At 32.9% G+C, this 13,394-nt stretch overlaps 1 protein-coding gene across 4 annotated transcripts in view; it reads right to left on the bottom strand.

Annotated features, from left to right (window-relative positions):
* Nucleotides 1-3,618: 3,618 nt before the first annotated feature.
* Slc36a4 (solute carrier family 36 member 4) overlaps nt 3,619-13,394 on the bottom strand; it is a 108,606-nt gene continuing 98,830 nt past the window's right edge. For all 4 annotated transcript variants that reach the window (XM_010633700.3, XM_033764275.1, XM_010633701.3 and 1 more), the window contains 2 exons: nt 11,339-11,508; nt 3,619-7,693 (listed from right to left, as the gene is read on the bottom strand). In XM_010633700.3, coding sequence (XP_010632002.1) covers nt 7,386-7,693; nt 11,339-11,508 — 478 coding nt within the window. In that variant the 3' untranslated portion in view covers nt 3,619-7,385. The remainder of the gene's footprint in view (nt 7,694-11,338; nt 11,509-13,394) is intronic.

The raw sequence follows: 13,394 nt of genomic DNA on the forward strand, positions 1-13,394 counted from the left end.
CCACTCTTAAATATTTTTTATTCACAAATAACAGCTGTCAATGCTTATGGGATACAATGTGAGATTTCAGTACATTAAATACAGTAATCCCTGGCTTATAAACATTCAAATTAGTAACTTTCACAGGTGTACAGTGTAAGATTCATAGATATACTGTGAAAAACTCACTTTGTCAGATTACAAAGGAATCTAATTTATGAACTTCTATTGGAACAGAACTCATTTGTAAGTCAAGCTCTTACTGTATTGATCAACTCAGATATTGAGGTTTTTCCATTATATTAACAATTTGTCATGTCTCTGTTAAGAGAACATTTCCTCTCTTCTAGCTATTTTGAATTATGTGATAAAATGTTGTTGACCATAATTACCCTCTGTGTAATAGAATACCAGATTTTTTCTCTAATTGTGATGTTTCATTCATTAACCTCTCTTCATGGTATTTTCCGTAACATGTACAGACTTAGTTGTCCTTGCTTTACAATATTGTAGCTTGTTGAACTAACATAAAAAGTGGAAAAGGGGTCAGCAACATTTATTCAACAAATATACACGGGGTAAAGGTAACAGTATGAAGTACAAGAATGACCTTTTTCCTGCACTTCAAAATTTTATTAATTACTGAAGCTCTAATATGGGCTTTTCTTTGCTATTTAAAAAAAATCAGTTCATTCAACAATTTCTTTCTGCATCTATCGTGCACCTAACGAATGAAGATAATTTTCAGAGTAGAAGAGACATCTAAACTGAACCTTGATAACTAAGGACTTTCCAGAGAGAAAGAAATGGCAGATGGAGTAGAAGAAAATAATTGCAACATGAGGAGGTGATGGAGACATGCAGATGACACATAGAATGTGTTTGATGTGACTTGTGCAGTGAGCACAAAGTGAAACTGGGCAGTATTCACACTAAGCTTGATCTTTGTGCAGCCAAGATTGGGGAAGTGTAATGGAAATAAGAAAGCAGTGACAAGATTTTTCACACACCTTCTGTGCCCATGTGGTGTACTGTTAGGTATTGTAGCCACAAAGACAAGTGAAGCTAGCTGTACAGGTCCAGATGAAAGGTGCTATACTGCTTTTGTTTTTGCCTTGTCAACTTTTTTATTGATACATTTAATGTATACAATATAATGACATCCCTTGTTGGAAATTCGTACCTTTACATAAGCAACCTTGGTTCTTTTCCCCCAGTCCTCTGCCCTCCCTTCAACCTCTATGTACAAAGACTTTGTTTCCAATATTTTTCATTTCCTCATATGAATTCCTTGCCCCTATTCGACCCATTTCCCCTTTTCCTTTGCCCCTTTTCTTCCATTTTAACATTATCTATTATACCTTTTAGTCCCTATTTATACTTTCAATTTCTCACGAGAGAAACTATTCGGTATTTACACGTGTCCTATTTATATCACTTAAGAGTATGGCCTCAATGTGCATCTATTTAGCTATAAATGTTTCTAATTTCTCACTCTTTATGGCGAGTTTATTTTTAAAAAACATTTCTTTTATCGAGTCTCCAGTTGATGGGCATTTGCACTGCTTCCAAATTGCTTTACAAATTGTGCTGCTATTAACACGGGTGCACATATATCACCATGGTATGATTCTTTTAATTCTTTAGGGACGATTCCCAGCAGGGGAATAACTGGGTCAAATGGGACCTCCAACCCTCGTTCTTTGAGGTATCTCCTTACTGCCTTCCACAGTGGTTGCACAGCTGAGTGTGCTGTGAGAGGTGAGGCCCAGTTGGAGGATGGTCACTGGGGAACAACTGTTCCCTCTCTCTCCTTCCTGCCATGAAGCGAGCAGCTTTCCTGCCCCATGTTCTCCCACCACATGGCTTCTGCGTTGGAGCCAACCATGGGCTGAATCCTCTGAAAGCCATGAGCCACAATAAACCTATCTCCTTTTAAATTGTGGCTATCAGATATTTTGTCTCAGCGACAGAAAAACTAAGACCCTGTATTTTTTTTTCTAGTAAGTATCCCATATGACTTTCATTAGTTACATCTCTATGTAGGTAGTGCTGTCTTTACCACATGTATAGATCTTCATGTCCCTTCTGTTGCTTGTCAGGAGGGTGTATTCCTTACAAGGTTTTTGTCACTCTTGTTTCATTTTGTTTGCTTTTGGCTTTAGGGGTTGAGCCCAGGCTCTCACACATGCCAAGTTTGGGATCTACCTAGACTATGCAGCTCTAATAAGGTTTTAAAACTCCATTTCTTCTCGCAAACAATTTCCCTTTATTCTTCTTACAACTCTTTAAGAACAGTAAAATGTATTTCTTATCCTAATACTATGAGTAGCATACACAATATGCTGGACACTATCCTAATCTTTTCTGCATCTTTGTACACGTCTAAAAGTGTGTTTTTACAGAGCTGTAATTAATTTTACATATTATTTCCCAAATTTTTCAGTATAACTTTAATACAATTTTTACTGTATTCTTGGTTAAGATTTTTTTTTTTTTTTTTTTTTTTTTTTACCAGTGATCAAACTCAGGTCCTTGTGCTTGTGAGGCAGGCGGCAGAATCACTGAGCTAAATCCCCAGCTGTTGGTTCAGATATTAATTTACGGTCTCTTTATTACTGAACAATTTGGCCATTTCTAACTTTTCCTTATTAAAATATAATGTTGCAGACATACATTTAGGCACAGTGTCTTGTCTTGAGTGTCTTTATGTGAAATTCACAAGAACAGAATTACTGGTATAAAAGTATAAATATCTTTATGGTCTTTGATATAAAGCTGGTACAAGGCTTTCTGAAACCATCGTTTTAATATTATAATTCAAGCAAAATGAGTGATATTTTTTAATTAAAAAACTGGAATTTTTAAAGCTTTTAATATCAAAATTTGTTCTATTTTTTCTTCTTAAAAATGGCACAAAAATTCTACACACTTATAGGGCACCATGTCACTTTCAATGCATGTACATACACAATTTTCAAATTAGGGTAACTGGCATACTTATCACTTCATACATTTATTCTTTGTGGTGACATTTAAAATGTTTTGAAATTTTAAAAAGTTGTAAGTCAAATCAAGGATGGAACATCTATAGACTTTTGTTTGTTTGTTTTGAGACAGGGTCTCATTATGTAGTGAGCCTGACCTGGAACTCACTATGTAGCTCAGGCTGGTCTCAAACTCACAGTGATCCTCCTGCCTCAGCCTCCCAAATGCTGGGATTACAGGCATGTGACACCACGCCCAGCAAGCATCTATAGACTATTAATCCTACATACACTCTAGGAAGTTCAGGGTCAATGTTTTGAATGCATCCTTTCATTTCTAATCAACCTAGGCTCTTAAATCTTGTAGGTATTTATTGTCAACTTCCATGGTGACAATGAACCATAAAAAGTTATTAAGATGTTATTATGAGACTATTACACTAATGTCATTTTCAGCTGTCAAATCCACTTTACAAAAGACAAATTTACTTAAAAAACTGCAAATTATATTTTATTAAAATTTCAGAGTTACAGTACTTTAAGACAGATTCCTGACTTTTAAATAAAAATAAGTAAATTGACTCAAGTGAAGTCATATTTAATTTCTATTCAAAATAAAAATTATTTAAAAAAACAAAAATCTACAGCTTGACTTATTCATAATATAAACATATATTTTCCTATTTATTATCAAGAAAACTCCAATGCAATACTTTTAGAGGGATATCTTTAACACAATATCTTCCTGGATTCAATTTAAATGGTAAATCAGTATTTGTATATACTTTACACAGACTCCTACTGTGTGTATTTGGGAGGGGCATGTGCATGCAAATAGGAACCAACTAATTTTCATAGGAATGTTAAACAATTTGAGTAATTTTTTACTTATCACAGGGAACAAATACCATTTATAAAATATATTTTTTGTTGCCTAGGTCAAATGCAATCAGTTTCAGAAGTTAGTGGCCTAGTAAGTGCTAGTGGCAAAGTAGCAACTACTTATAGTCAGCCATGTAACACTAAGAAATACTGAGCACATTTTGTATCAGTTTTTCACATTTTCTTAGGAAGGAAAAGCTAGTTAGACCAAACTATTAAAATAAATCCAATTTTTAAAAACATTTTACATTATTAATGGTCTGTATTTTTACCAAATTACATTATTCTTCAATAGATAATATTCATTGGACCACTGGTATTATTAAATAATTTATGTATTGTTCCATTAGGTGTATAGGCTCTTTTTAATCTTCATGACTGATCCCAGGGCATACTAAGCAAACACTCCACCACTAAGCTACCTACTCCTCAACCACTTTCTCCCCTTAAATGAGGAAAAAGAAGTGAGAACAAGAGCTAATTTTCAGAGACAGGACATCAGAAAACAAATGCACACCATTTGGATACTGTATTAACAGCTGTGGTGCATTCCCATAGGTAGAAATGGCACTAATATAGAACATTAACTGATATTATACAGTACCTTGAAACAGGACGACTATGAAAATATTGAGGAAAATGAAAAACCATGTTAGAAAATTTACATCTCATACTGTCATAAACTCCTTGTAAAAATGTAAGTGCACTGTTTAAGCAAGGGTCAGAAATGGTTTTAGTGAAAGAACACAGAGGTCAGAACTAAAATAATGTGGCATTTGCTAATATAGAACTTGTTTTTATTTGATAGTACTATCTAAGCTTATCTTCAACCAAGAAAAATTGATAGATACCTCTAACTTTTTTAATTATGAAGAAATCTAACCATGTGGGAAAAGATCCTCTGATTAAAAAAAAAGTCACATAGGTAAATAAAGCTTTTCTTTCTTCTATCTCAACTGCAGAAATGGTTCTAGGAAACTGCTTAACATTTAGAGAATTCTTCTCTGTGGAAGCAGATAAATGCCAGTCACTTTAGCCATAATGCAATGGACCAAAAGAAAGCAGATAAATTTTTGGCAACTATTCTTATTTCTGCAGGATCCCAAAATAAAAAGCAACAGTTGGTAGATCAAAGTACAGTGGACTCTTGACTCATGAACGCCATCAGTTGAGGGTTGGTTGTGACTAATACAGTTGTGTTAGCTGAAATCTGGATGTTTACCTGGGTACAGGCTACAGATGAGAGATGAATCTGCCATTAACCTAACTAACCCAAGTTGTTTGAATGTCAGACCAGTTGTAACACGAGGGTCCACTCACTGTATCTTCTCTATAGATCTTTAGAAAATGTTATGACTTATTAAAACTAAATTTCAGAGAAAAATTATCCACTGCTAAATATATCATTAAATATCCTTAAATAAGAGTATTTTTACATTTTGCACCTAAGCAGGGTTTCCTGTTAATAATCAAATCTCTTTTCTCCTTTTTAACCCTTCTTTCTTATTTCTAAAGTAATGGTAATTTTGAGAGTTTGATGTTGGATGTTGATTTGGAATTGCTATGGCAAAGAAAGCCCAAGGTGTAGATTGTGCTGCATTTAAAAAATTACTTATTGCTGTGATCAACGACTCAAAATTTCATTGTACTTGATTAATTCCATGTGGAAATAAACAAGTTAAAATAGAAAAATGAAACTGTGCACATTCACTAGAAATACGTGATGACACCTGATAAAAAACAATACAACTTTGTATTACAATGATTTTCACAACTTACTTTATACCATTATAAAATGTTTAAATATGTCATTTATTATTAGATTCAAGATTATACAATATTAGTTTCAATGAAGATTAATTCTCCCATATCTTCTTCCACATTGCTAGTATGACTAAAGACTGAATGTAACAGATTTGATATAAAAGTATCACTGGTAATTAGTGATAATACCTAATTTAATGTTTTTTAAAAGTCTAATTGCTATGTGTACCAAAATAAAGTTTCTGATATATCTTTAGGATCATACTAGATGACCAGTTAATGATGTAATAAGCAAAAACTATCTGAATAAGTTAATATTTACATATAAAAATAGAGAATATATTCACTACAGTAAGCTCGATGATATCCCTGGAGTACTACCAGGCAGATTAAAAAGTTCATGCTTTAGAATGTGAATTTTTTTAAATCATGAGCCTTCCCCATCAAATGAGATACTCCATGTTTGTTACCAAGTGGGTTCAAAGAACATGGAGTGACAGATGACAGTTCTCTGGAAGAAATCTGGAAGTGTCTCAATAGGTTATTACTGTTTCAGTTTTTCCTAAGCGTGCTTTTTAGGGTTCTATCCAGTCCAATCACTAAAGACTATGATAAGGAAAGCCACAGGACTGAAAAGAGTCTACAAATCCTGTATTTTGACAAACTATTTTCTGCCATTGAGGAAGATGGTGCCTACAAAATGAAGGAAAGAAACATAAGGAGCACTTAAGCCATCACCGGTATAGTTTAGCACATTCTACCAGCTAGCAGTTACACCAGCAAGTGGTCTTGATTTGGTGTGAAAGAACATTGCTTCTGTCTGTTGTTGAGATTTATAAAGCTGTAGTATAGGATTCTCTGTTTCCTAATTTTATGCTCATGTCATATATACGATCCAAAGATCACACACTCACTTTTAAAGTATAAAAATATAATTACTCAACATCAAAATTAAATGAAACATAATTTATTCTTCTTGGATGTTATGTGAAAAATAAAGAAATCCTAGCTAGGGAGTCAAAAATCAGGCTCTCTTGATCTCAAAGATGAGTGGTCTTGACTAAGTTACTTACACTTTCTGGGACTCCATTTCCTCCATTGAAAAATAAGGGAGATATATCAGAAAATCTTTAAAAACCCTATTAAACTTGATTCAAACACTAAAACAGTGTCTCACTCAGTGCCTCTTGATTAGTATAAAGACCAACTAGCATTACAATATAGAGTAAAAATAATTCCAGTTTTGGTGATTTTCTGCTTACATTATGGCTAATAGAAGTTTCCTATACTTTCAGGGGCTTTCCTATAAGTATTTTGCTCTCTAATAAAAACAGTCACATATTCTACATCATATAATTTACTTTTGCAATCATTGTGATAATGTACAGTGAGATTTTTGGAATATATGTCCTTATTTAATTATCTTATTGTTGAAATCCTGTATCTTGTCAACTGAGTGGCAAAAGAATAGCATGAGGGTAAAGAGAAAAATCTTGGTTAAAACATTTATTAGAGAAATAAAGAATAACACATTTTACTCTTAAATTTTTCAATTTTCAAAACAAATTTTTAACAATTTATTGTTACTACCGAACACCAAGGATCTGTCATAGTTTATCACTGCTGGTGGAGAATTAGAGTTTACTGCCAAAAATATTAATACTGTACCAAAGGAAAAAAGAATTTGTTTGTTTTTAGTAGATAGCAGTGCATTTTACTGGTTATTTTAGTAATTTTCAGAATTGAAACAAAAGACTCATAATTCTGCTTCTACTATTGCAAACCAGATGTTAAGCATGTAGAATTCCAATTTAGAGAGGGACTTTGTGAAGTACCTGTTATAACTCTGGGAGTAGGATAAATAATTTCTTCAACAGTTACATATGTACCTAGTAAGAAGCCAACAACTCCAGTGAATGCTATAGAAATATTTTTCAGGATCATCCATATATTGTAATGCTCCTTAGAAAATGTAAGAATTTCCACTAAAGGCGGGAGGATCAAGGCCAATGTGCTGCTGCTCACAGCGCCAACAAAGGAAATCACAATATCTAAGCGAGGAATAAGAATTGCTCCAGCACCTAGAAAATAAAAATGGGTATTTTTTCTAGATTTAATATTTGGTACTTACAGGAATACTAAATGTAGATCTTTTCAATACAATAACAGTAATTAATAGACAGTAGATAACTATATATTTGCCTATAGAAAAATCTGCTATACTTTGTTCTAAGCTTTGTTTTGTTTTTGTACCAGGGATCAAACTTGGGACCTTGTGCTTACAAGGCAGGTGGCAGCACCACTGAGCTAAATCCCTGGCCCTGTTTAGAATTTTTAGGTCTTCTTTGTTCAACTTTAGTAATTCATATTTATCTAGGAATATGTCCATTTCTTATGTTTTTCCATCTTATTGGTGAATAGGTTCTCAAAGTAGGTACTGATGATCCTCTGGATTTCTTCTAGGTGCATTGTAATTTCTCCCTTTTCATTCCTAATTGTATGGATTTGGACCTGTCCTTTCCTTTTTTTTTGATAAGGTCGGCTAAGGGTTTGTTAATTTTATTCTTTTGAAGAACCAACTATTGGCTTCACTGATTTTTTGTATCATGCTCTTACTCTCCATTGCATTGATTTCTGCTCTGATCTTTATAATTTCCTCCCTTGTATGAGCTTTGGGTTTGTCCTGCTCTTCTTTTTCTAGAAGTTTGAGGTTGAGTATCAGGTTGTTTATTTTAGCTCACTCTGTTTTTTTAATATGAGTATTCACTGCTATGATTTCCCTGGTAAGAATGCTTTCACTGTGTCCCATAGATCCTGGTATGTTGTATTGGCATGGTTATTTAATTGTAAAAACTGTCTGATTTCTTCTCTAATTTCCTCTGTGACCCATTAGTTGTTCAGAAGTGTGTTGTTTAATTTCCATGTGTTTATGAAGTTCTTGTGGTTTCTTTTATATTCACATTCTTTGTATGGAGTTGCTGCAATATATATATATCGCATCTTAATTCCTTTTTTTATTCTTTTCCTGCCCTCCCTTCCTCTCTTGATTCCCCTCCCATTTCAGAAAGATCTGCTCTTTTCTATACAAATTATTATGAAAACTAAAGCCCTAAATAGTTTTGAAATTATGTCTCAATATATATAGGACTGAAGTGAGCTAAGTATTTTTTTAAAAGGGACTCTAAAGAAACTGAAACTTTAGAAATATTTTAAAAAGTAGATTCTCTGTTTAAAAGGTGTTTGATGCTGCCTTTTAATATTTTTCTCAAGGGAACTATAAAGCATACCTCTCAAACACAATTATGACATTTTAAATTTCACTGAGTATATCCATGTTGTGGAGACCTGCATAGTCTATTTACAGTAGAGTATTAAGGCCAGATAAACATGACTAGAACCTTGCCATTCAAAATAATTTTCCATGTGAAATCCAGTTTTCCTCATTAATGTGTTTTAATAATCTAAGCTGGCACTAGTGATTCAAGTAAAATATTCTTATTGAAAACCATATGCATAAATACTATATAATTTTAAAATTTAGACTATATTTCTATTAAACACATTTAAATCATGTAGTACTAGAATATCAATGAGATAAAGCTCTTTAAAGATTATATAACCATTAGATAGATAGATAGATAGATATTTTTTTTTTTTGGCTAGGAAAAATGGCTTGAAATAGGTGACACGGTAACTCATTAATAAACAAAGAGAAGCATGTCTATTTTGGGACAATCCAACATATAAAAACTCAAATGCAGAGACAATGATACATAAGATCCTAATAAGATTACTGACATTTCGAAAAAGGAAGAAAGGAGCTAAAGGTGTAGGGAAGGTGGGATGAGTAGGGGAAGGGTAATAAGGGAAAAGAAAAAAATGTGAGATAATGAAAAGATGGAAATAAAGTGTTTGTAGATGGGGAGGGGAGGAGTGGGTGAAGGGAGGGCAGGGGTAAGGGGAAAAAATGAGAATCAAGACTTGTCATGTGGAGGTACAAGATCCCAACAATGAATGTAACTGTACTGTATCCCTAAAATGTACCAATAAACTCAAAGCTGAAAAAAAAAAACTCAAATGAACAAAAACAAAAGGATAGTTTATGATAAGGATAATTTTGTCATAAGAAATATTCACTACAGGATTTTTTTTTTTTTTGTTCCAGCTATCGAACTTGGGTCCTTGCAAGCGCTTTTTAGGCAGGCAGTGGATCACTACAGAATTTTGATAAATAGGTTGCCCTGAGGCATCTATGGACAGCTACTATGAATGAATCTATTAAATGCTAATCAAGTTCATCCTCTGTGCAGAAATGGGTAAATATATAAAAATCCTGGTCTCCTGTTAACATGGACTTCAAGCTCCTTTAACTGAGTTTCAGTAACTGATTTTAAAAGAGGATACACTTTCAGAATAGAATTATGTCTACTGACAAAGAGACTGTCATTGAAATTGTGAAATTACTTTTAATATAGTCTAGTTATCAAAATGTCAATAAGGGCAACGTAGAAAAATATTTTAAAATAACTTTTCCCTACTGAAGGTTTTATTAGTCATCAGAGTATGGGCTCACTGACTTCATTCTTCCACATGACTTCCTTTATTCGTTCAGAGAGTTCACTTAAATGATTACTTTGAAAAATAACTTCTTAGACTTTTTCTAGCTTTATCTTTTTTCAAACAAAATGAAAACATGAAATTATTTAAATACAGAGATAAGCTGTATCTTATGATTCTCAACTATTCAGTTGACCAGAAGTTCCACTTCGACATTCTCTAACCCTGTACGATTCTAAATGATTATCTAATATCCCATACAAAATTTCCAGAGCTGTCTTTTTCAAAGAGCACCAATAATCTGATGTCAGTATTACTCTATATATTCTAAGATTAATTCATGGGTACAGTCTTATTATACTAACTTACAGTTACAATAATGGTTATAACAGTGTAACTTATAGTTACTCTGTTAATATTATTTTTTAACCTACAAAAATGGACCAAGGAAATGTTAACCTCATTTCATAGTTGAGGAGAAAGGGACTTAATGATAGTACATAATTAATCTCAAGAGACTAGCAAGTAAGTGGTAGATCTGAGTTTGCATCTCCAGGTCTGTGTGACTCCAAAACTCACATTCCTTCTACTATACCCAAATCAAGCTCGCTCTCCATAAGTCTCCATTATTAATGCTACCCCATTAAAGCATTTTATAATATGAAATCTTAATGAAAGTTTATACACTCTTTCACAAGTGAAAATTAGCCCCTGAAGGTATTAACGCCCAACTCAAACAAAATAAAAGGCTTTTAAGTATATAGTCATAGAGAATAAAAAAACAAATACGAAAGTTAGCAGAAATTTGTAAAAACTGAGGAAAACTAGAAATTAAATATGTATCAACAAGGGTTCCTTATGCATCTTATTTTTATTCCTACTGTCATCTTAAGAATAATTTGTTATTTCAATGTGATAGATTAGATGTTTCTCCTTTCACAGCAAAAAATTTACAGTAGTAGGAAAACTTTAACCCCAAAAGTAACACAGAGAGGTGAATACAATTATTTTATTTTTAATAACAATATTACTGATAGATATACACATACAGATATCTACATAGTAAATATAAATATAAGCAAGTGACCTAAAAGATGGTGAAAAATGTTATCTTTCATTTTAAGAAATTAAAGAATGAAAGAATTATATAAATATGGAGTGATACTTACAAGTAATACTAACCAAGAAGGACCTTATCCCAAATTCACAGATTTGCTTTCCTTTTGCATGGAATTTGGAGATGACTCCAGGGATAATGATTTCTGCTGGAACATAGAACTGAATTGAATATGTCACAAAAATGCCAAAGGAATACAGAATTTTCACTGATTGATATAACCTGTTGAAAAAAAATTGAATTTAGTCTTTCTTAATATGAGTCTAGCTTCCTTCTGTTTGGTTTTCATAAGGTAACAAGAAATCCAGAAGATAATCTTAGGTCAGAACATACTAACTAAAAAATGTTTATTTTGGAGAAAGCCAAGTGATCTCCACTAACTGAATTTCTAGACGATATACAAAGAATACACTCTGAAAAGCCTGGAAGGCTTACACATGGCATGTAAAAGTTCAGGACATACTATTGGGAAGATTTCATTTTGGACTAAGCCAATGTTCTGCTCTTATAACCAGTCCCATGAAGGCCTAATTTTTGTATTAGTAGGTATTTGTGGTACATAATGATTACATTCCTTGAGTGGAGTTGGTACACGCACACACCTTCATTCCTTTTTTCATTCCTTTCCTCTTCCGTCTGTCCCCTCCCCTCTCCTTTTTTTTATATTCAGATAAACTTCTTAATTTTCTGAAGAGATAGCACAAATCAGTAATTTCTTTTTTCTCCCTACTTCCTTATTATTTATCTTTTCTTTTGCTCTCTATTTATAATTTGGGCTTCTCTTACAAGAGAAACCATATATTTAAGTTTGTGTCTGATTTATTTCACTTAATAGTATGATCTCAAATGAGCCTATTTTCTTAAAAATGATTCATCATTTCTAAAATTATTTCCTACAAATCTGGATGGTAGAACAATATTCCATTGTATGTAAATATCACTTTTCCTTTATTCATTGATCTGTGGGTGGACATATAGGCTGCTTCCAAGATTCAGCTATTGTGAATTCTGCTTCTATAAACATGGTTATACATGTATTACTATAATAGGAAGTCTTTAACTCTTTTAGGACAATATTTAGAAAGAGAATAGCTGGATCAATTGGAATTTCTAGTTTTAGTGTTTTTAGGACTCTCCATACTGATTTCCATAGTGGTTGTTCTAGCTTATGTTTCCACCAACGGTGTACAAGGGTTTCTTTCCCTCTGCCCAAAACTTTGCCAGAATTTTTAATTATTTAATTTCTTCATCGTGGAACTTCTTTCTGGGGTAAGATGGAATCTCGGCATTGTTTTAAATTGCATCTAACGGCTAGGAATGCTGAGCATTTTTTGAGGTATTTTTTAACCATCTGTACTTCTTTTGCATATCTTTTGAAAGGGTCTTTCATTTTTTGAGAGGGGCTAATTTTTTTTAACTCTTTTTTTTTGTTACCGGGGATTGAACTTGGGTCCTTGCGCTTGCAGGGCAGGTGGTGGAACCACTGAGCTAAATCCCCGGCTTTAACTCTTTATATATTCTAGGTATTAGTCTGCTGACTGAGGAACAACTGCCAAAATTTTTCTAATTTTGTAGGCTGACTTTTCACCCTGTTGGATGTTTCTTTTGATGTAGAAGCTTTTAAATTTAATATGATCCGGAGCTAATGTTTTCTCAACTTTTTTTTAAAATTAAGAATACTGTATGTATTCAAAATCTTAAATCATAACCTCAAGGACCTATATATATAAGAAATAATTCATATTAAACACTGAATTACATAGCTCTCCTTGCTTGAAAATCTTGGTAGGTAATGTATGTCATTTGTTACAGAAATGTCATGAATCTTAAGTTCAATGAGAGGGTAAAAATTCTCTAAATTATATATACTATATAAAACTACATTAATAAGGGAAATAGAGTTATCAGGTTACTATTTTGTCCAAGAAAATTTATCTCTTTAAAGCTCAGCACTGCAAAGCAGCACAAGAGTTTTCAATTTCACAGTAACTTTGGATTTTTGGATAATCAATTTTTTAAATTAATACATAAGTGTACACATATACAGGGTAAGCGGGATTATCTTTAGATTGTGCCATTGTGGACAGCCACCTTTCAAAACTCAGAAT

Source organism: Fukomys damarensis, unplaced genomic scaffold (genome assembly GCF_012274545.1).
Source record: "Fukomys damarensis isolate Sample0158 unplaced genomic scaffold, DMR_v1.0_HiC HiC_scaffold_16, whole genome shotgun sequence".
Classification (NCBI taxonomy): Eukaryota; Metazoa; Chordata; class Mammalia; order Rodentia; family Bathyergidae; genus Fukomys; species Fukomys damarensis.